At 38.2% G+C, this 23,641-nt stretch overlaps 2 protein-coding genes across 5 annotated transcripts; one reads left to right on the top strand and one right to left on the bottom strand.

The window, feature by feature from the left end:
* The first annotated feature begins 7,186 nt into the window (after positions 1-7,186).
* Positions 7,187-15,467, top strand: LOC125471233 (autophagy-related protein 11-like). Of its 4 annotated transcripts, none has more exons than XM_048571441.1 (6): positions 7,189-7,519; positions 7,723-8,825; positions 10,478-12,182; positions 13,960-14,180; positions 14,501-14,714; positions 14,918-15,467. In XM_048571441.1, exons 1-6 carry the CDS (start codon positions 7,487-7,489, stop codon positions 15,308-15,310), a joined length of 3,669 nt encoding a protein of 1,222 aa, XP_048427398.1. In that variant the 5' UTR covers positions 7,189-7,486; the 3' UTR covers positions 15,311-15,467. The 4 variants fall into 4 exon arrangements, with proteins under 4 accessions (XP_048427408.1, XP_048427398.1, XP_048427403.1 ...); XM_048571446.1 differs by having other exon boundaries at positions 7,713-8,825; XM_048571439.1 differs by having other exon boundaries at positions 7,682-8,825.
* Positions 15,468-16,274: 807 nt separating this feature from the next.
* LOC125471228 (protein IQ-DOMAIN 14-like) lies at positions 16,275-21,486 on the bottom strand. The gene is made up of 6 exons (XM_048571433.1): positions 21,141-21,486; positions 20,466-20,563; positions 19,532-19,957; positions 18,619-18,858; positions 18,107-18,238; positions 16,275-17,214 (listed from the first exon to the last, which is right to left on the bottom strand). Exons 2-6 carry the CDS (start codon positions 20,538-20,540, stop codon positions 16,462-16,464), a joined length of 1,626 nt encoding a protein of 541 aa, XP_048427390.1. The 5' UTR covers positions 20,541-20,563; positions 21,141-21,486; the 3' UTR covers positions 16,275-16,461.
* Positions 21,487-23,641: the final 2,155 nt, after the last annotated feature.

The raw sequence follows: 23,641 nt of genomic DNA, 5'->3' as shown, positions 1-23,641 counted from the left end.
AAAAATCAAGTGTTCTACCTGCATCAAAACATCTTCCAAAACTCCTCTCAGGTATGCATTAGATCGATCAGCTAATTGAATAATAACACCATCATTTTTAAGCTTTCCTAGATTCATAGATGCATAAACAGAATATGGCATGACATTAATTGATGCACCTAAATCTAGCATAGCATGTTCAAACCTTGTATTACCAATTACACAAGGGATAGTGAAACTACCTAGATCTTTGCATTTAGGTGGTAGCTTTCTTTGCAACATTGCAGAGACATTCTCACTTACATGTACCACTTCTTTCTCCAGAATCCGTTTCCTTGTTTTACAAATCTTCTTCAAAAACTTAGCGTACTTCGGGATTTGCTTTATAGCATCAAAGAGCGGGATATTGACGTGCACCTTCCTAAACGTCTCCATAATGTCTTTTTCATCCTCCTCTTTCTTAGATTGCATAAACCTACTAGGAAAGGGCACATTTAGTGGAATAGAACTAGAAAAATTCGAATTTGGACTTACCTTGGTGGTTTGGGATGGTTTTGGGGCTTTAAGGGGCTGCAGCAAGGGTAGAACAACCCTTGCCGTGGCTTTGTCCACATCTTCTTCTTCGAGCAGCAACTTTTCATCCTCTTTTTGACTTGCTTTGGATGGTTTGGGGTTGGTTCCGACTTCCTTGCCACTTCTCAAGGTGATAGCCTTAGCGGTTTCAAAACCTTCATTTGGATTCACAATGGTTGAACTAGGAAGTTTGCCTTATTCTCGAAACTGCCCAAGAAACTCTGAAATCTGCCCCATTTACTTCTCCAATTCATCCACCTTTTTGGCTTGATTTTGCATTCTTTGTGCCACAATGTTAATAATTGAACAATTTGATCATTATCCATGGACAAACCTGTTTTTGGTTAGATAGATTGTGGTTGGTTTTGAATTGGTGCGTGTGGCCTTGGAAACATCCCAGGGGGTGGTGGACGAAATCCTCCTTATTGTTGAGTTTGTTGAGGCTCCCTCCACTTCATATTTGGATGATCTCTCCACCCCGGATTGTAAGTGTTGGCGTATGGATCATGCCTAGGTTGATTTGGCCTTGATAACCCATGGCATTGGCAGATTCCCATCCTCCATTCTCAATCAATTGAGGGCATTGCTCAGAGAGGTGTCCTTGCATGGTGCACACGCCACAAACACTATGTTTTTGCACTTTGTTTCCTTCAACAACCTGAGATATAAGGAGAGTAAGATTAGTCAATTGTGATTGAATTTCGGACATGGAACTTACCTCATTCACTTGGTGTTGCCGTGGGGAGTCCCTTTGTCCCAACCCTTCGTATTGTTGTGCATTCAAGGCTCGATTTGCAATTAGAATCTTTGCAACAACCGGGGTTCTGCCCACCAAAGCTCCACCCGCCGAGGCATCTAGCATTTGTCTTTCAATTGGAAGTAGTCTTTCGTAAAAGTATTGAATTAGAAGCTCTTCCTTCATTTGGTGTTGTGGGCAGGATGCAATAAGGGCTTTGAAACGCTCATAATATGTTGGGAAAGATTCTCCTTGGTTTTGTTGAATTCCGCTAATCTTCTTCCTCAAAAGAATTACTCTTGAAGTTGGGAAGAATTTCTCCAACAACGCTCGCTTCATGCTTTCCCAAGAAGTAACGGTTCTAGGTGCCAATTCATAGAGTCAATTCTTAGCCTTTTCCAAGAGAGAGAATGGAAAGGCTTTCATCTTCAAAATGTTCCCATCGACATTGATGGGTGTCATGCTTAAACATACCACTTCAAACTCCTTAAGATGCTTGTTTGGATCTTCCATGGACAGCCCATGGTATTTGGGAATGTGATGCAACAAGCTTGACTTCAATTCGAACTCATCGGTCTTTCCTTGAGCTACAATAGGATATTGAATGCATAAAGGCACGCCATTGTCTAATCCCGAGGCTGAAAGTTCCTTGATTGTTTGATTATTCTTAGCCATGGCTTGTTCTTCTTCTTCCACTTCTTCTTCTTCAGATTCAGCCTCAGAACTAGGTGGACTAGGTTCTGGATCCTTCTCTTTCTTCTCAAAGTTTGTTCAAAATCGCCGTCAAACTCCAAGATGTTTGCACGAATAGGTTGAGAACTACGAGTCATAAACTAGTACCTGAAACAAAGAATCAAAACAAATCAGCAGCCACTCTTGCAGCCACTCTTAAAGGGCATGACAAACACAAACAGAAAGACACAAAGAAACACACGACACACTTGACCTTAAGACACACTTTGACACGACACAAACAAAAGTGATTAGCAAGTTTGCTAATCCTCGGCAATGGTGCCAAAATTTGATGTGAAAATTAACTTGACACACAAATTAAACCCTATTGTTGACAATTGTAGTATATATGTAAGTAGGGATCGTTCTAGACCGGGGATTAACTAGGGATGCTAATCAACACAAATAAGACTTAAAAACACTAAACTAGACTCTATAGACTCAAAACTAACTTAAAACACTCAAAACAGCAACAAACAATCAAAACGACTCAATTTTAGACCTAAGAAGTGATTTTGACGAAAATAAAACTGAACTTGACTCAAAAGACTAAAAGAAAATAGAGTTTGACTCAAATAACAAGACTAAATGAAAGGGGGATTGTTTTTGACGAATTTAAAACTTAAAACAGAAACTTTGCATAAAACACTTTATAAAAACGAATTTGGTGAATTAAAAAGGGTGAAAGGCTAGTTAGAGGGTCCTTCTCCACACATGACATATGCATATAAACCAATTTCCAGTTATTATTCCTTTAGACTATGAATGACAATGCCCCAAATTAACCGTGAAAAGCACAAATTAACTTTTAGATTTCCTTAACTCATTGAATTGGACAGGATACACATCACAACCAAATTATCCTTACCAAGTTCCCTAACTATGAAAAGTATAATAGAAAAACATATCAAAGGTCATTAAGTTCTTTGAAAACCGTAAGCATTGACAAGGCATTCCTAACTATGAAAAGCATGATAGTCATACCAAGGATTTACTTAACACAATCATGACTAGTGACTTCCACTACTTGTGAATATAAGTTCATAACAATTAGGTGAAATTTCCTTATACTCTAGCATCAAATTCATGCATGCAAATTAAGTGTCGACCCTCAACCAACATATATAAACAAGTTTTGATAACTCAGATAAGTAAATCACACTCAAGACTCAAGAGACAATAACTGGATGTAATCAATTCATATAAAACATATAATCATGGTGATGTGATAAATAATAGCACACAAATTAAACCCTCTTTTTGACAATTGTAGTATAGATATAAGTAGGGATCGTTCTTGGCCGGGGATTAGGAGGGATTGCTAATCTAATGAAAACTGACTCAAAGATACAAAAATATGCTTCAAAACACTTAAACAAACTCAAAAGACTCTTAACTAAACTTATATGACTCAAAACAAACATAAAAGACTCAAAACAACACAAAACAATCAAAAAGACTCAAACTAGACTCTAGGACTCAATTTGGACGAAAATAGAATTAGTTTTGACTCAAAACAATTAAAAACACACAATAGCTCAGATTCTAACCTAATTGACACGTAAAACAAAGGGGGGTTTTGGTTTTGACGAATTTGAATTAAAACAAAACAGAAACTAAACTAGACAAAGTTATGAACGAATTTGGGTATATGGATGGGTGATTAGCTAGCTAGAGGGTCCTTCTCCACACATGACACACTTGCATACAAATTGATTTCCAGTTGCTTTTCGATAAACCATGAACCTCAACACCCCAGATTAACCGTGACATCACTAATTAACCCTCAGATTTTCCTTAAGTTATTGGATTGGATGACATCATACGACAACCCAAAGCATTCTTCAAAAGTTCCCTACATGACATCATAATAGAGATACAATCAAAGATCATTACGTTCAATGAAAATCATAAGCATTGACAAAGCACTTGTAACTATGACATCATGATACTCATGCTAGGAATTTACTTAACATGATTGTGAAAACAACCTTAACTACTTGTGAACATAAGTTTGTAACGATTATGTGAAACTCCCTTATATTCTAGCACCAAATTCAAGCATGCAAATTAAGTGTGCACCCTTAATCAACAAACAAGAATAAGTTATCCATCAGACGGTTAAGTAAATTGCATTCACAATTTATGAAATCACAACTGGAATTAATCAATTCATATTGCAAATATAATCATGGTTTCAAAGTCTCCCCCAGCTAAAACAAGTTTAGCTGCTCATGTTTACAATCAAACAAAGAGAATATAAATTAAACATTGAAAACAAAGATAGAATACACCTAGAAACACTCCAGGTGGCTCCTCATTCCTTCCTTGCTGCCAACAATGGGGATTTGTGTGAATTTAGGCTCTTGAGGTGTGGTGGATGGTGTGGTGTGAATTTGTGGTAGAGGGTGGTGGTTTTTGAGTGTTGTGGCATCAAGTATTTATAGGGTGAAGGGGAGGCACGAATTTGGGCTGAAAAGGAGAGGAATTAGGACTCCAAATCACCAAAGAACAAGGACACTTTCAATCAGATTCCAAGGAGGACAAGGAATGGTCCTTGTGGCAGATTCTAGAACTTCTAGAAGGGTTACATGTGGCATAAACATAATGCACGAAAATAGGGCTTCTAGAACTTGATATTTAGGTGATTTAATGTGAAAGGGAGTCCTCTTTGAAGTTGGAATTAAGGTAGGAAAAGATTAGGATAGGATAAGATAAGATAAGGTTGGATAAGGTTTGGATAAGATAAGGAAATTTGGATAAGGTTCCTTATTTCTTGCTATTTCCTTATCTTCTTTGCATTTGGACTTCTTTCTCCAGATTTTTAGCCTTTCCTTAGCATCTCTTGAATTCAATTTCGTCCATCCACATTGCTCCATAGTTAAGCTATCCAATCCATGCCCAAAACTGCTCCAAATAGCCTCAAAATGCACTTTCTTGCTCCTTTTGCCATTAGGACCTAAAAACATACGAAAATAGCTTAAAAGACTAAAATAGATAGTAATTCAGTAACTAAATGCAAGGAAACAATATAACTGAGTAGCATAAATATGCTCCTATCACATGGCTTCGAATTCACCTCCAACTATAAAGAAATTAGTTCCACATGTTCATCATAATTGAAAACCAAATTAACATAAACATTGAACTAAAACTAAGGATAGAAAGAACCAAGAAACGCTCCACACTCCAATGGCAAGCGTGCGGCACTCCCTTTGGATGGTGGCAGATTGCACAAGTCCTCTTCTCCTTCCTTTCTTGCTGCGGCACTAAGGTGAATTAGGGTGTTTGATGGCTAAATGTATGAATGAATGAATGAGTGAATGGATGGTGGTCTTTTCTGCGGCATAAGCATGTGTGTGTATATATATGATGCACGGCTGAAACCCTAGGGAAATTAGATTAGGGTGTGGTAGAAATTAGGTGGGAAAAGGACTAGGGTGCATCAAAATTTAAAGGGAAAAGGATTGCACAATCCTAGGGGAAAAGGATTGCAGGTTCTAGAGCTTGTAGAAGAGGGAGAGGCGCCACCTTTCTAGGGATTCTAGAAACAATGTGTTTTGTGGCAGAAATTGGACTTCTAGAAGGGATAAAGGGTGCATCATGCATTTAGGATTAGATAAGGTCTTCTAAAACCATATATTTAAGTGTTCTAATGTGGAATTAAGTCATCTTTGTAGCTGGAATTAAGGTAGCAAAAGATTAGGATAGGATAAGATAGGATAAGGTTTGGATAAGATACGGTTGTTGGATAATGTTCCATGTTTCTTGCTCTTTCCTTATCTTCCTTGTCTTGAACTTGTTTCTCTAGATTTGTAGCATGTTCCTAGCCTCTTTTGACTTGAAATTCGTCCATCCACCTTGCTCCATATGCAAGCTATCCATTCCATGCTCAAAACTACTCCAAATGGCTCCCAAATGCACTTTCTTGCCTACTTTGCCATTAGGACCTACAAACACACGAAAATAGCTTAAAACACTATAATAAATGGAAACTAACTATGTAAATGCAAGAAAACAAGCTAACTAAGTCGCATAAATATGCTCGTATCAATTAGAAACCTAGACAGTTAATTGTCGACTAATTAGTTTCTATAAATAAGTCAAGTTTAGGCTGATCCCCCACTAATGAAGTAGAGCTCTATACATTGTACATGTATAGACGATTTCATTGGTACATGAATGCTGATTAACGAGGTGGACAATTTGCAACAAATGTGTTTGAGAAAATTGATGGTAAATGGTTTATTTGAGTTTATCATTTTAGTTAAGTGGAATATTTCTATAAAATTTGGACTTTGTTATGTTTATTTTAGGTGTGGACTTGAAGTGTAATGTTTATTTTAAATTTGGACTTTTTGAAGACTTAAACTTTGATGTTTTTTTTTTTAAGTTTGGACTTTAGAAGATTTGATTGATGATTCTAGTTGAACTTTAAATATTTATTTTCATTATGTAGGAATGCTTATGTTATGATTGTGCTGGAGATGTTAAAATTTTAAATTTCAATTTTTATTCATTAAAAAAAAAAAAAAATGAACCAGAAATAAACCGAAAAAAATTGAACTGAATCGAACTGAAATTTTGGTTCGGTTTCGGTTTTGGCAAAACACCGAATCATTTTGAACCGAACCCAACCCTAAACTTCGCTAAGATTGACCATGCTTGTTCAACAACATATGGAAACCTAGTCCAGTAAGGAATCAGCAGGTTTCCTTTCCTATAACCTTAAAGTCTTTATAATTTAAGGATTGACGTGCGCTGCAATTAATCACAGTCCTAAGATGATGCAATATCTTCTTTCTAGATATCTTTTGGGATTCTCCCAATTTAATAAGGATTGTACTTCCTAAAATGGTACTCTCCTTGGCTGGTATGAGTCTTAATAATGGGAAAGGGATCGGATCCCTTTCTACCAAATCCACCTAGTTTGGGATTCGTTAAGTTAAAATTTGATCCAATGGCTACAAATAGGGACCTTTTAAAATTTATAATAACTGTAGCTATTGAATCAAAATCCAACGATCCAGATCTGTAGTAAATTAAACCATTGGAAAGGCTTTGACCGGCGCATCTGATCTTATAGCTTTGTCACGAAGTAAGTTGAATTTGTTTATCATTTGGTTTCAACACGAACGTTTTTTTCATTAAAAAAAAAAAAAAAAAAAAAAAAAAGAAGAAGAAGGTTGGTGAAGAAGGAAGAGCGGAGACGGCGGAGTGGCGGGTGTGGGTGTGTGGGCATGGTATATATAATATGTGTGAAAGGTGAAAGGTGAAAGGGAGAGGAGTTTCGTAAAAACCTTGTGCTTGTGGTGAGGTCTTTTCTTCACGTAACCAATCCCTTTCGATTACCTCTCTTCCTCTTCCTCCTCAGTTTTGAAAGTCGTCGTCGTCGATTATATTTGTTGAAATTTGTTTGAGGGTTGATGATCGTGAAGGATTCGAGACTATCTCGACAAATTTTTGATGTGGATTTCGCTGCTTTTCAAGAATTTGGTGGTACGTCTTGCTTATTCTCCTTCCTCCATGCTCTTCTTTTTGTTTTGTTAATTTTTTTCGATAAAATCTTTTGTGGGTTATTCAGAATTGGGTTAAATTTATTGGTTTGTGATAATTTAGGTTTTTTTTTTTTTTATCTTTTTTTTTTGTTTTTTGGTCGAGGATGGAGATATATATATCGGGAATTTTCCAGTTGCTTGCAGGTCATTCTACAAAAGTGGCTTGCTCAATTCAATTGCTTGGAGTTCAGCGGTATCGAATTTAACCTTTTGGGTTTGGAACTTCCGTTGTACTTGTATATATGGTACTGGATATTTGATTCTGTTGAATTTGTGGTCGAGCATCCTTTGTTTTGGGATAAGATGAGTTCAAGTATGGCTGAAGGTTTGGTTCATCAGGGCAAGCTTTTGGTTCATATTGCTGAGAATGGGCATTCATTTGAACTTGATTGTGAAGAAACCACACTGGTAGAGGTAGTTATGCGGTATATTGAATCTATGGCTGGGATTAATCTCAATGACCAGCTTGTTTTGTGTTTGGATATGAAACTTACGCCACAGAGGCCGCTTTCGGCATATAACCTTCCAGCTGATGGTCAGGAAGTTTTTATATTCAATAAAGCAAGGCTGCAAATTAATTCTTCGCTCCCTCCACCAGAGCAAGTTGATATTCTTGACACTGCTGACCCCCAGTCACCGTCAGCTTCACATGGCCCTCACCCTTTGGATGATGCTTTGGACCTTGCTATGAAGGCCTTGCCTTCTTATGAAAGGCAATTTAGGTACCACTACCACAAGGGTCATGCAATTTACAGTCGTACCCAAGTAAAATATGAGAACTGTGAGAGGCTTTTGATGGAGCAAAAGGTTCAAGAGAGGGCAGTGGAGGTTGCTAGGGGTAATTTGGATCAATATTATAAAATGATAAACCAAACCTATACAGAATTCATGAAGCGTTATTCACAACAGCATCAAAGTCATTCTGATCTTTTGATCAATCTCTGGAGGGATGTAGAGAAACTGAGATCTGTCAAGCTTCACCCTGCATTAGAGACTGCCACTTGGAAGTGCCTGTCGGATTTTGTGAAGGAAGAGACCTTGAGGAAAGCGGGAGAAATTTGTAGCAGTTCCCACAGGCAGTTTGAGAATAAGGTTTCACAGTTTAAGCAGATGTTTAGCGAGGTAAAGCGGAAAGTCGAAGAATTGTTTTCTAACAGGGCTTCACTGCCTATTAGGCATTTGGAACTCACAATTAAGGATCATCAAAGATATATTCATGAGCAAAAGAGTATAATGCAATCTTTGAGGTTGGTTTTCAGTCATAATTATGTATCAGATATATCCTTTTTGTCTATTTGTCTTTTCAACTTCCTCTGTCAAGTTATTTTTAATCATTTGGAGATTATTTATGAATGGGCTCATTTGATCATTTTAACACTTTGTTGTTGCTGAAAACCACATCTGTTTTTACAATTTATAATTTGTTAGCAGTTATGTTGCATGAGTCGTATTATTGTAACATATCTCATGTTAAGAACATATGGTGGACATGATTCCAGATTTAATTTAGAGTTTTGTATGTGTGCTTTCATGTGTACGTTGGATCATCATTTGTTTGTTATTGTTTCATATACTGGCGTTGTTTTAGTTTAATCTCCTAGTCTGCTACCCTTAAGCTCTTCAGTGTTCCTCAACTGAATTGTACAGAGATACAAATATTTGTGTTTTTTCTTAAAACAAACAACTACCACTAGATAAGTGCTTAACCTAATGAAGTAGAAGTAGATGAGTTAGTGATGCAGGACAACCTCAATTAAGGGAGGATGTCTGTCTAATTTGAGTGTTGTTGAGTTTATGAATTGTAGGAAGAAGGCATAGCGGAAATCTTAAAGAAAGATGAAGGAAAATTATGAGAAAAAGGATAGAAACTACGAGCACCGCACCAGTAGGGTTTATAGGAATCACTCCTAGAGGCCTGAGGCATCACACCTAGGGTTAGGTTGCATCACACAAACCTAGGGAGAAGCAAAGATCCAGCAAGTTTGATTCAATCGTCCAAAACTGTCTCCAAAGAGTTACAAGGATGTAATTTATAATGACCTTAACCGAATAAAATAGGAAAGAAACTAATCCTTAAAGAAGAAAAAAAGTAAACCTAATACTTGTAGAACAAGGAAATTAAAAGACTAACGGGCCTGCTGGTACAGCAGCCTTTATTTTAAAACCCTAGAAAGTAAAAGACTAAAACATCATAGTCAGTAAACACCCAATTCTTTTCTCCATCAGTTAGGTACCAAAAGCCATAAGGTGGTTGAGTTTGCATCTGAAGTTACTTCATATTTTCACTAAATCAATTTTCCTCCTATGATGCTATGCTTTAGCTTCAAAGCTCAAAACCTTCTAATGACTAATGACTAGTTTATCTTGTGAAATGACAAGAAAGGCTTGAGTAAAAGACTCTTTTTCAATGGAGAGGCCTTTCTGCTCAGTTTGGTCTTGGGGAGGTTGGGGAAAGCATTATGTCAATGGAAATTTTGTAGGGGATAAATTTGTAGATAACGTTTATATTTTAATGTGTGTGGGAGTATAGGACAAGTGGGAGGGAATAGCAGAACTCAATTTCTATTGTTTGTGGCTGTCCTTCTGTTTCAAGTATGGTGACATTTAGTAAGTGGCCATTCTCTTTATTTATATATGCATGAACTTGTATTCTTTTGAATGATTTTAGCAATCTGATCTACTCATACACCTGTTATGGTGGAGGCATGTCATAATAGATATGAAGCTGACTGGGTCATAAACCTCCAGGACTGCTAAAGCTTTCTGAATATTATGGTCTTTGGAACCACGATTCTCAAATTCCACTACTGCACTTTGATACACAATTTTCTGCTGTGAAATACTAAATTAGTTATATTACTTTTAAATATCAGCGATTCACCAATTTTAATTCATGCAGCAAAGATGTAAATACTGTCAATAAACTTGTGGATGATTGCTTGTCTTGCCAATTGTCATCCTCACTTCGTCCACATGATGCAGTTTCAGCCTTGGGCCCTATGTATGATGTCCATGATAAAAATCACCTGCCTAGGATGCAGGCTTGTGATCATCCAATTTCTAAGCTCCTCGACTTCTGCAAGGATAAAAAGAATGAAATGAACGTATTTCTCCATAATTATATGCAAAAGATAGCATATATTTCTTACGTCATTAAAGATGCAAAATTACAGTTTCCTGTTTTTAGAGAGGCAATGGTGCGTCAAGAGGATCTATTTTGGGACTTAAAATTGGTTCGCGGGATTGGCCCTGCTTATAGAGCCTGTTTAGCAGAAATAGTCAGACGAAAGGCTTCCTTGAAGCTTTACATGGGGATGGCTGGACAGTTGGCTGAAAGACTTGCGACAAAAAGGGAGACTGAAGTCAGGAGACGGGAGGAGTTTTTGAAAGCTCACAGTTTATACATACCCAGGGATGTATTAGCATCCATGGGATTATATGATACCCTCAATCGGTGTGATGTCAACATAGCTCCTTTTGATACTAGCTTGCTTGATATTGAGATTTCAGACATTGACTGTTATGCTCCTGAGTACTTGACTCCACTGTCTTCCAAGAGTGCGTTTAGAGGTTCGTATTCTATGTCTAACGAAACTTGTCATTCGGTTGGTGCTGACAAGAGTATATTGGATAACATTGAGAATTGTGACTCTGAGGAGCTACTTGAAGGCGGTGAGTTGGTAGAGATTGCTGGAACTGGTAAGTTGGACGTTGAGAATGCAAAATTGAAAGCAGAACTGGCTTCTGCAATAGCTGTGATCTGTTCATTCTGGCCTGAAGTAGACTTTGAATCATTGGATGATAGTAAAGTGGATAATTTATTGAAAGGTGCCACAAAGAAGACAGCTGAAGCCTTGCACCTGAAAGATGAATATGAAAAGCATCTACAATCTATGCTTAGGGTGAAGCAGATGCGGTGTCTTTCATATGAGAAACGCATTCAAGAACTTGAACAGAGACTGTCTGATCAGTATTTGCAAAGCCAGAAGATTTCAAATGATAAGGATGCCTCTGAATTTGGAATTTTGTCTGACAAGGTTGATGACTGCAAGCAAGAAATCATAGGTGGTAGGGAAGTGCATATGCCTTGCCCATCTAATACTGAGCCCATGGATGAGGTTTCCTGCATCTCTAGTGTTTTTGATGCAAACTTGGGTCTGTTCAATGTGCAACCTGGAAAAATGAGAGATGGGGTAGATGAAAATATAATGGATTCTTCGGCAGTACAAAATCATCTAATAGATTCATCCATGCAAAATCATCCACTGGATTCATCCATGCAAGAGCTAAAGCATAAAGAACTGCTGGCCGGTGGTAAAGATGGGAAAGAAAAGATGGTGGGGCAGCTGGGCATGTCACTGTCAAACAGTTCAACTGCTGAAAGCATGCCTGAACCTCTTAATGTTATACCGTGTGAAACAGCAATTGACCCAGGCTTGAACACCAAAGTCAGTGCAGAGCTGTTGTTGGAATTGCAAACCGCACTTTCAGAGAAGTCAAACCAGTTGAGTGAAACAGAAATTAAGCTTAAAGCTGCTATGGAGGATGTTTCTATGCTTAAGAGGGAATTGGACACAAATCGGAAACTCCTTGATGAATCTCAGGTACTCCTGACTCAACCACTTTTTTTATGTTTTTTTTCCGAGAGACCATTTCTCAGAAATTTTAAGCTCATGCATCTGGCTGTTCTGTTCTGTTCTTTCTTTTATAAATACATCCTCTCTCTCTCTCTCCTTCTCTCTCTCTCTCTCTCTGTCTCACACGCACATCGAGTGAATTTGTGGGTGGCACATATTCTGTAGTTGGTGTTTCTTAGATGATCTTATGTTGAAGTCCCAATAAACTTAATTCACCTGATTGGTATTTTCCTTTTGAATATTTTTCAACATAATATGGACTGTTGAATAGAAGTTGCTATTTAAAAATGCTAAACTATGATCCCTAGCCCGCTTTTGTTTCCTTGAGAACAATTCTTGCAAAGAATGATCGACTTTTATTTCCCTAGGGTTCTGCCCTTTTTAATCTATATATACCTTAAAAAAAGATGGATTATGCTGTCGTGGTAGATACTATGTTGCCCAGATATTCGAAATTTAGGGAAGGGTGCATATCTGATACCTACACCCCTACGATACTGTCCAACATGTTGGATACTCAAATTGAAGTATCATTAACTTTTCTGTTTTGTTGACTGTGGGATACGTCAACAATACATTCATGAAGTGAGAATTACACAGTATTTTTAGAATATATGTAACTACTGTAATACATTCAAGAAAATTGTAACCAGTTGTAAAACAAAATAGTACTGTAGATATGGAAGTGGTTGAAAACCTCTAGTTGGAAGGGAGAGCACTGGAAAACTCAAACTTCAATAGGAATTGAGGAGAAGAACGGTGTCGTGGTGAAGGCTGGCTAGCGTTAATTTTTCATTCTACGTCTACCATAAAAATCAAATTTTTCTTATTGGTTGGTGAAATGCGAAGCTTAACCTTTGGAGAGAAGTGTTGGAATCTAAAGGTCTTTACCTAAGTTTGTCAAAGACGGAGTATATGGAGTGCAAGTTCAGTGCAAACGGAGGCTCAAATGAGTTAGGGGTGAGGATTGGAGATCAGGAAGTACCAAAGAGCGACCGCTTTCGCTACCAAGGATCTATCTTGCAAAAGAACGGAGAGTTAGATGGAGACCTCAACCATAGAATACAAGTTGGATGGATGAAGTGGAATAGTGCATCCGGAGTGTTGTGTGACCATCATATGCCCCTGAAGCTCAAGGAAAATTTCATAGGATGGCAATAAGGCTGGCAATGCTTTATAGCACGGAATGTTGGGCGGTGAAGCATGTAACACGTGCATAAAATGGGTGTAGCGGAGACGAGAATGCTTCGTTGGATGTGTGGGCACACGAGAAAGGATAAGATTAGGAATGAGGATATTTGAGGTAAAGTAGGAGTTGCTGAAATTGAAGGAAAGATTAGAGAAAATCGGTTACGGTGGTTTGGACATGTGAAACAAAGGCCTACTAACGCTCCGGTTAGAAGATGCGATTACAGGACAGGTTTAGGGCCTAAGGGGTAGAGGAAGACCTAGGAAGACTTTGGAAGAGACTCTAAGAAAAGACTTAGAGTATTTGGATCTAACAGAAGACGTGGCATAGAACCGAGCGCAATGGCGTTCTAGGATTCATACAGCTGACTTTGTTGTTGTTGTTGTTGTTGTTGTGGTTGGTAAAATCATCAATTATGACGACGGTGTCTCATTGAGTCATTGATGGGTACATAAAGCATATCCACACAACTGTGGTTAAAACTTATATTTAGCTTTATTAATTCTTAGCTTTTCCATTTTCCGATTATATATTTTCATGCTTGGCCCATGCCAGATGAATTGTGCTCACCTGGAGAATTGTTTGCACGAGGCAAGAGAGGAAGCTCAAACCCATCTTTGTGCAGCTGATCGCAGGGCCTCGGAGTATAGTGCATTGCGCACATCTGCTGTGAAAATGCGTGGCCTTTTCGAAAGACTAAGGAGCTGTGTATATGCCCAGGGTGGGGTAGCTAGTTTTAATGAATCTTTGCACACCTTGGCACAATCTCTGGGCAAGTAAGTTTTCCACACCACTTGTTACTTTAACTGTTTTGAACAAATTCTAGTATTTCTCAGTAATTCTTGTCTGACACTATATCTCATGCAACCTTGATAGCATTCCTTCTGAAAGTTCTTTTTACAAAAGCAGGTCATTTTGATGTGAAAAAGAAACGAAAGAAGTACAATGAAAAAAAAAACCACTAGAAAGTATTGTAATGGATGGAAAGATGTTCATGTTTGCAGGAATTTTTGTGGATACTTCCATTCAATGAATACTTTTAGTTCAGTTATTGACAATGGGAGATGACTCTGATTTGGGCTTTGAATTGTTTCAGTTCTATTAACGACAGTGAAGATGATGGTACTGTTGAATTTCAGAAATGTATTCGGGTTCTGGCAGATAGAGTTGGTTTCTTGTCAAGGCACCGTGAAGAGCTGCTTGACAAGTATCCAAAGATTGAAGCTGTAAATGAACAACTTAGAAAAGAATTGGAAGAGAAGAAGGAGCTGGTTAAAACTTTGTACACAAAGCATCAACTTGAAAAGCAGGTAATTGATAATATAGGGATATTTTGTTCAACGGAAAAGAAATATTTGTTACCTGATACCAAAATAAAAGTTAAATGGTTTAATGTAATTTTCTCTGCTCATGGTTTAGTGAGTTGACACCTAGGCATCAAGTGTGACCTGAATTCTGTTCCGGCTGAGTGATGAATTAACAGGTGGTATTTCGACTTTTAATCTTGCTGCAGGCAAACAAAGAGAAGATATCTTTCGGCCGCTTGGAAGTCCACGAGATTGCTGCATTTGTTCTAAACACATCTGGGCAGTACGAGGCAATTAATCGTAATTGCTCCAACTACTACCTGTCTGCTGAATCTGTAGCCTTGTTTACTGATCGTCTCCCAAATCAACCTAACTACATTGTTGGGCAAATTGTGCATATCGAACGGCAGACTGTGAAGCCATTGGGTCCTAGTTCAACCCGGTCTGAGAACGACCTAACATCTGACATGGAAACCGACCAGTTGACCTTGAATTCAGGATTGAACCCGTATGGTCTCCCTGTTGGCTGTGAATACTTCGTAGTGACAGTAGCCATGTTACCTGGTACCACCACCATTCATACCCCACCTCCTTCCTGATCCCTGCACTAGGCAGATTGACGTGATGGAAGAATCCCAAGTGTACATATGAATATTACATTAAAAATTTATAATCCTTTTAGCGGGAGATTGGGACTTTGATATTCTTTCATTCTGTACAGCTGATGATCCAATAGAATTTGATCTTGTCTCCCTATTTCTGTGAATGTCTGAGGTGGAATCTATCATCGTATATGTATGAGCTCATCCCGGGCTGGCTGCTTTGCTCTCGTCTGGTTCTGTTTGCTGTTATTTGCTTTGGTTTTTCTGTTTTCGCTTTACTTTGCTTTAAGTGTATTTTGCTAGGCTCTTTTAGTGGTGTTTTTGCTGTTGTCAGTTGCTTGACACCAAGCTTACAAACAAAAGCAATGTATTTGGTGCGATGAATCACATCGAGCAAGAGCAGTTCCATCCATTTCTTATCCAATCAACCAAGTTTCGATCCTTGAAATTTTTCGAACCTTACAAAAAATCATCCCAATCCTTGAAATCTTACCTTATCTATCCAGAACTCAACCGAACTATGATTCAACCACTGATTAATTCCACTCAAGTTGTTGTGGGGTGTGTTGGTATTACTAAGGATAAAATTGGACTCTAAAGTGTCAAAAGCATTTGGGGAGTGAAATCTGACCGAATATGGAGTTTAAATAGAAAAGCTCTTGGACTTAAGTTGAAACGATTTGTGCTTGCGAGTTATTTCAAATTGGTACCAAGTGCCACCCCGACATTCGCCCACATTCCTCCTCCCCCGGACAATGATGAAGGTGAATTTGGCAAAGTTGAATCGTTTACTTCGCGTGCTGAAAGGGAAAGGTTAATTCTTCATATTTGCTTGTGTTGCAAAACCAACTGAGAACTGTTATGCACATCGAAAAAGAGTCATAAGAATCTTCAAAGATATGCAAAAGTAGAATAAAACTGTCTATGAAACTTTTCTAAATTCAAATCATGCTACATCCAATAATCCAAACCATGACTATACAGATGTATAATACACGCACATGACACACATATTATTTCCTTTCTTTTTATCATTTTACATCAGTGTTTTGCAACTCTCAAGTCTATTACCGTACACTCAAAACAAAATCAACACCACAATGAATGGCAAGTACAAGAAAAGTTGAAAAAACATAAACGGAAATGAATCACACAAATCGGTTAAATGGCTTCCTTCCAACTCCTGCAGGCATTGAAACCGTGGAATCTATGCTCGAATTTCCTAGAGATTGCAAAGACTGGTTCTTGTCTAAATTCCTTTGAGAGCTGCAATCCTTGTTATTAGAGAAAGAAGAAGCTTTGTTCCACTTGAAAGACCCAATGCCTTGTGCCAAAGGGAAGGAAAGCCTTCTCTTGGACTCACTACTTGGTGTCCCCACAGATCTCTCCCTAGGATTGCTACTAGCTCGTGCCTTTGCTTTGGCTGACGCCGTTGGAGCCATGTAGTTTGGAACTGAAAATGGTGGGCAGCTTGTGAGGCTGTCATCATCCTTCAGTGGAAAACCAAAAGGGGATTCAGCTTCACCACCAGTTGTTCTTGCGTACTTCGATATCCCAAACCTGTTTCCTTGTGGAGCCCTTCTCGTATTAATCGAAGGCGGGGTTTGTGCTGGTTTTATTGTCGTGAGATTAATGGTTGACCTTGACGATTTTGGTGTGTCAAGATTGTTATCAAATGGAAAAGGAAATGGCTTTTGATTGCTTGACTGGGGCAGGGGGCTTGGCTTTCGCTCTGAATCAAGTCTTGGAGGAGTAAACTGAAAAGTTTTCAACGCGTTGGTTCCTGCAGGAGGGTCTACTGGAGGGAGCTGACGTTCCAACCAGTTCCACCACCACCGAAATCGCCCAGACCAGATATCAGCTATAGGTGTTTGACCTGATTTTGGAGTAGCTTTCCACAGCTGTTTATGGTACACAAAAATACCAAACATCGTCAAGAAATATGATAACTATCAATTGCATTAAGTACTGCATCAAGGAAAACAATTAACTCCTTAAGCCACCATGTTCTTTTGTTCTTTTGTTTTTTTGTTCTTTTACAAAATGATATTCTAAGCTACTCTAATCTACAGGAAAGGGAATCGAATTCGAGGTCAATGGAGGCAAGAAGCATCGTCAAGAAATATGATAAGTATCGATTGCATTAAAAACTGCATCAAGTAAAACAATTAACCCCTTAAGCCACTATGTTCTTTTGTTTTTTCGTTGTTCTTTTACAAAACGATATGCTAAGCTGCTCTAATATATGGGAAAGGGAATCAAATTCCAGGTCAATTGAGGCAGGCACACTACTTGGTGCAACTGACCTGACCCATAAAACACCTTCAATCTTAAGATACTATTAGTGGGTTGAACCTTGGCCACTAGAGAAGTGATGATGATATAGTTAATGGTGGGTGCACCTTACCACTGTTATGTAACCCATGCATTGAAAAGAAAACTAGTAATATAATCATGTAAGGAGCCATTCCTCCTTCAATAACGATGCAATATAATTTTACCGTACAAATGTCATACAATTAGAGCCGTTCATCTCCTAAAAATTCATACTCTTAAAATTTGCATATACAAATGTTAAAGTTCAAACAATGTTTTCCAATATTGTCACAGCATTACTGAATTACTATCTATGCCATTGTTAATAGTGCATCGTAGGAGTTTTATAGGGTATGAACTATATCATAAAAGAGAAGATTGTTCTTTTTTCCTATCTGAACAGAAAAGAAAATGCAGGTGGAATAAGGCTCGAAAGCCAACTGAAGCTCAGTTGGGTTACTAGTGAAGAAAGAATACCTGGTTGGAGTATGCGTAAGCCATTGCTCTTTCTCTTTTCATGATTGCCTCAACCTTTTTCTGCAACCTTGCCTCTACTTCCTCCTTAGTTAGCAAGCTATCATCCCATTCCTCGTTATTGGCTGTCTCAGACTAGAGCACAATCATTGAAATTGTTAGTACTACTTTGTTTTATACATATATTATGCTTAACCAAATTACAGACATTGTAGCGGAGTTTTTATATGTTTACAGTTTACTTATCATTTTCTTAGCAGAAAAAGTAATCTTCTTTTTCACGTTAGATTGTCATAATTGTGTGGGTCTACATGCGCAAGGTCCACGTTTGCCCCAAGTTTTTTACCATATTAACCTACAAATGAAGAAGTGTTAGTGTGTGGATGTGCGAGTGTAAAGTTAGTGATTAACCTTATATAAGTTTTAGGGGCCCCTAGCGTAGCTATCAGCTTAAACGTTTGGAACCAACTGAAACAGATAGGAATAGAATAAAAAACCGATGAATGGAGACTTACTTGCTGGCTCAAGTTCCATTTACTGAAGGTGCTTTCCATTTCTCTGTCATTCTTGTATTGAACTTGATTTCTTGCTTGGTTTTCTAACATCTGAATCCTACGTGACTGAATTTGAGACTGAACCCGTACCAAGAGTTGCATGTATTTCATGGCATTCATCGTCTGACGCTTCACGTTCTGGCCTCTTACTACTCCTTGAAGCCTCACTAGACCTTTTAGAGCTCTAAAGCTTCTTCTTGCCTGTATAAAAAGTAGACAAAGTTCATTACAGCGTCGCAGGAAGTTCATAACCTGTAGTTATCAAAACCTAGACTTGATCCAGATGTAATCATATCATGTGCTTGGTCAAGACAACTCCGCATGGTACCAAAACCTTCTCGAGAAGGATGTAGCATGATCTGGGACAGAATGTACCTTTTAAATAAATTTTCAAAGTGTAAAGTAGAAAAAAAGAATAAGGACCAAACAAATTCTTCTCTCTGGTCGCTAGTCAGAACCTTTGCACACCATTTACTTTTGAACTGCTGCTGTGCTTCTAAGAACTAATTATGCACATAAAATTTGCGACTTTATGATATACAGCCAGGACACAAAACACAAGATTCTAGATATCACGTTATATTATACTGACGGCTACATTTTGGGAAAATTGGTTAATCTAGTACCTTTTACCTAAAACGTTCTCCAAACTTGATGTCTGATTATGAGTTATTTATTTTGACAGGGCAGACCTATGCATTGTCTTATGTGGCCTCAGTAAGAACAGAACCACTAGACAGCGTTCAATTAGATGAACTGAATACAGGAATTAGGTTTTCCTATATTGAACTCTACCCTGGTATAGTCCAGTTCTCACATTACACGTCACAACCCCCCACCCTTGAGTACTAATGGGTGAAAAATATAAGCTTACCGTATAACCTCTATAGGCTGCCTGAATTTTAGTAGCTGAGGCATGGTGGTTCCTTAGAGTTGGTTCAGGTCTGTAGCTAATCTCCTGATGTTGATGAATGATGTTAGGAGATGGATCTCTTGGAGGAGGAGCTCTTTGAGGAGGAAATCTTGGAGGAGGTGCTCTTGGGGAAGGAGCCCGTGGAGAAGGAGCCCTTGGTGAGGCAAGCCTCGGAGAAGAAACTCTAGGAGGCACAAAAGGCGGGGTCCTTGGTTGCTCATCAGGTGTAGGAGGCCTAAAAGTTTCTCTTTGTTGCTCCCTTTCAAAATCCCCAAAAATTTTCTCAATGCTGCTTGGTTCTCTGAACAGCGGAATGAATGAATTGGTCTCTCCATGCTTTAGTTTCCCAAGCCCCTTCTTTTCATTTGTGTGTTTCTTCTCTGAACCCTGAAATATGATTAACAATGAGATTTAGTTTGAGTTAGCGAATATTTTGCATGTTTTTAACCTCTGCGCTGAAAAACCAGAAAAAACTGACCATGCATTTGAGAAGTATAAATAAAATGTATACCACTCTAATTGAGTTGAACCTTCTTTTGTTGCAGACAGAGAATAAACTGAACTGAACATACTAACTCTAGTATGAATTTATGATTGTATTATCGCTAACCAAGCGAAACAATCATATTGTACATACTAAGAAACCAGCAATACAGTTGTCGCTAGTACAAATACTACAAGAACATTCATTACAGCCAGCAGTTGACTCGTGTCTGAGACATCTGGAGAATTGACTTATATACAAGTTAGAAAATTTGTAAAATGTAGCCCGTATAGAGCCACAATTACCAAAAGGTCAACCTTTGGATTGTCTGCTTATTTGAGACATTCAAACAAGTTGTGATATAAATCCAGAAAAATCCACTGGAAAAGGAAATAGGCGATATTCTCTTACATTGGCTGCCTTGTCCTTGGAATGCGGCGCGAAAAGCCTCCTTATGGCGGAAAACCAACTCCTTTTCTTTCCCATGCTCCTAGCATTAGCGTTCCTGCCTGAAAGGAATATGAAAGAGCCTTTGAGAAGTTACACTTTGCAATAGTTTATGGATTCATTCAAAACTCCAACTCGGTGCTTCTACGCTGCTCTACTATATATTTGAGAACATAATCTACTATGTAATTAAGTAGAATTGTGAATTAATTGTATAGTTGAACACAAGTACAAACAACCTTGAAAGAGAAATTAAGGACATCATCATCGTTCCTTAATTAATTTACTTAATAATAAATTAAGAAAAAACAGACAAACCAAGCAACAAACAATCTTCTCACTCCTACAAACATGAAATCAAGAGGGAGGGAGGGAGGTATCCCAAGAAGAAAGATTTCACAGGAGAATCACATAACAAGTCAGAGCTCAGAACAATTCTCAGACAGTAATACTCTTTTTCTTTTTTAATTTCATCTTCTTATAATTGAATTAAATTCATTAAAATTCAGAACCATTTATATGCATCTCCTCCTCCAAAGACATAGAACATATTAAATAAACCCAAAAGGTATTCTAATAAAGATAATTAGACGGAGCGACAGATAGAGTAAGATGATGATTCAAGTAAGGAATCTGCACCTTATATATCCTCCTCCAAGACGGCTAACCAAGCTTCCAAAGACAGCACTCGGCCGGATCCCTTTAAAAAGCAGCTGCTGCTGCTACAACCAAAGGGACAGAGAGAGAGAGAGAGAGAGAGAGAGAGAGAGAGAGAGGAAGCAGCAAGAAGAGAGAAGTCTCTCAGCCTCCCTCTCCTTTGTTTCTTTTCCACATCAAAAGGCTTTTCTCTGTTTTTTTTTTTTAATTTATTTATTTTTTTATATATAATAGTAATAAAATGAATGTTTTGGTGGTTGTTTATGGAATTATAATTCTCTCTCTGTACAACTTTGAAACTGGTTCTTGCTGGTATGAATGAATGAATTTTACTTTTCTTCTTTCCCACCTTTTTTGCCTTTTGCGGGATGTATAAGCCTTTTCTTTCCTTTTTTTGTGTCTGTGTGTCATTGTGCGTCTGATGGCCATGATGACGAAGAGAGAGAGAGTGGCTAACTTCAGCTAACTTTACTTGAATGGGAAGACTATAAGAGCACATTCTTTTTTTTTTTTTTTTTTTTTTGGGTCGAAATAAGATTTCATTAGAGACGGAGGAAACTCCAGGGAAAACAAAGGAAAACACTCTTTAGGCTTTAGAGAGCACAAGTTATCGAGACTTCAAGCGTAGCTTTAGTCACCGTAATCAAACGAAAACCCAAAGCCCGAGCAGCTTCCTAATGAGGACGGTGAAGACCGTCGATGGACAAAATATGAACGAGAACGGATGGGGGTCTGGGAAGCCAGACGTCTGGACACATCCCTCTTTTGCAATGCGATGCAACCCAATTAGAGGCCACGGATGCCAGCCTCAAAGTTCTATAAGGGGAAGGCACCAAGTTGTTAAAACTACAATGACGGATTTTCCAGATTTCTCAGTAGATAAAGAGAGCCAAAGTTAATACCCTATTCAAAGCAGCACCGTTTCGGTCGATGACCTTAGAAGGAGCAAGCAACCAGCAATCAAAAATAGTTATTGCTTGACGATCAATGCGATAGTTTACCGCATAGGTCCAGGGACATAAAAAAGGATGTGTCCAGCTAATTCTGGGAATTGCATGCACATGGGGTAGAGGGGATTGGCACCGAGACAGAAATGGAATAGGGCCTCCATAGTTGGAAGACAATTATTAACAATTCGCCAGAAGAAAAACTTGATCTTAGGGAGAGTGTTCATGCCCCTTCCAGATCGCAGGTTCAATGATTCTAGAACGATGGGCATTTACAATAGGAAAATTTTATTTCACCCCATTTTATTTTTTATTAAGCTATCAATATCTCTTTAAACCCAAATTTACTATCTAAACTACCCTCATAAACCTAATTCAATACGTAAATTTATCTTTACACCTATTTAAAACATAAAAACCCAAAATCAGTATTCATGAATGTTTTACAACTTCTGAACTTGAAATATGAAATGAATGGTTTATTAAAAGTATACTGCAATAAACTGTGTTTTTGAGGATTGAAAGTATACTGCAATAAAATTTATTGGAAGTATAAGGAAATTAATGAAATTGTGTTTTTGAGGATTGGAAGTGTACTACAAATTGAGTAGCAAAGATGGTCACTAGTTCTTCCTCATTCAGGCATTGAAACTCTCCAAGCTCACGAGATGGCCAAGATAGCTTCTGGGTACAGCAAGAAGGTTGTCTTGATTCACCAGCAGGACCCATCCCAACTTCATTAATTTCAATCTCACGAGATCGCCAATATACTTCCAATGCTCAAAAACACAATTTCATTAATTTCAGTACACTTTTTGTTTTACATCAAGTCTTAGGGTTTGATCTTAAGATTGCGTGATGCTAAGTTATTGCCTTGGGTGTGGGTTTATTGATTAATTTTAGTTATATTGTTAATTTCATCTTGTACTTAATGATAATTATGCAATAGAGTAAAAAAAAAAAAACAATTCAAATTTAAATTTTATGTTGGGTGTAGAGATAGATTATATGGGTTCGAATAAAATTTCTCTTTCCAATATGGTAAGGGCAGAGGGCCAAGTTGGTTGCATGACCAAAAGCATAACTTGACTTAACAGAATAATCCCCATTTGAAGTTCAAAGCCAAATAAGGCGATTAGAAATAGAAAGGTCGCCCAACACCAAGCATTCGATAGCATCACAATCCGCAAGAGGTCAGAGATGGTGCACTACTCCCAAGTTCCATGAGCCCACAGAAACAATATCCCGTACACAAATCGGAGAATGGCTCGGAATTGGCAAAATAGGGTGCACAAGTTCATCGCCCCGTGTAGTAAGTCATTTATCTTGCCAAATATTAACCCGCCCACCATCCTCGATTTGCCAGCGGACACCATGAACAATGAAAGCTTGAACTTGTAACGGACTGCTCCACGCCCAGGAGGCCTGAGATCTCTTAATGGCGTTAAGGGCATCCTCCTAAGGGAAATATTGCCCACTAAGAATGTGAGTCCAAAACATCGTGGGTTCAGAGACAAGCAGCCAAAATTGCATTGC

Source organism: the organism of the source record quoted next, unplaced genomic scaffold, assembly GCF_019419815.1.
Source record: "Pyrus x bretschneideri cultivar Hongxiangsu unplaced genomic scaffold, Pyrus_bretschneideri_v1 Contig106, whole genome shotgun sequence".
Classification (NCBI taxonomy): domain Eukaryota; kingdom Viridiplantae; phylum Streptophyta; class Magnoliopsida; order Rosales; family Rosaceae; genus Pyrus; species Pyrus x bretschneideri.
Note: the sequence above shows the minus strand (reverse complement) of the source record. Positions and strands in the feature narration are given on the sequence as shown.

Bases quoted from the DNA above. Each gene is read 5' to 3' on its own strand.
- LOC125471228 (XM_048571433.1), bottom strand. From the start codon at position 20,540: ATGGGAAAGAAAAGGAGTTGGTTTTCCGCCATAAGGAGGCTTTTCGCG. The intron at 19,958-20,465 runs GTAAGAGAATAT...ATCATATTTCAG, and splicing joins CCAAGGACAAGGCAGCCAAT to GGTTCAGAGAAGAAACACAC. The intron at 17,215-18,106 runs GTATTCTTTCTT...TACCATAAACAG, and splicing joins CTTACGCATACTCCAACCAG to CTGTGGAAAGCTACTCCAAA.
- LOC125471233 (XM_048571439.1), top strand. From the start codon at position 7,447: ATGATCGTGAAGGATTCGAGACTATCTCGACAAATTTTTGATGTGGAT. The intron at 7,520-7,681 runs GTACGTCTTGCT...TTTTTGGTCGAG, and splicing joins TGCTTTTCAAGAATTTGGTG to GATGGAGATATATATATCGG. The intron at 14,181-14,500 runs GTAAGTTTTCCA...GAATTGTTTCAG, and splicing joins TTGGCACAATCTCTGGGCAA to TTCTATTAACGACAGTGAAG.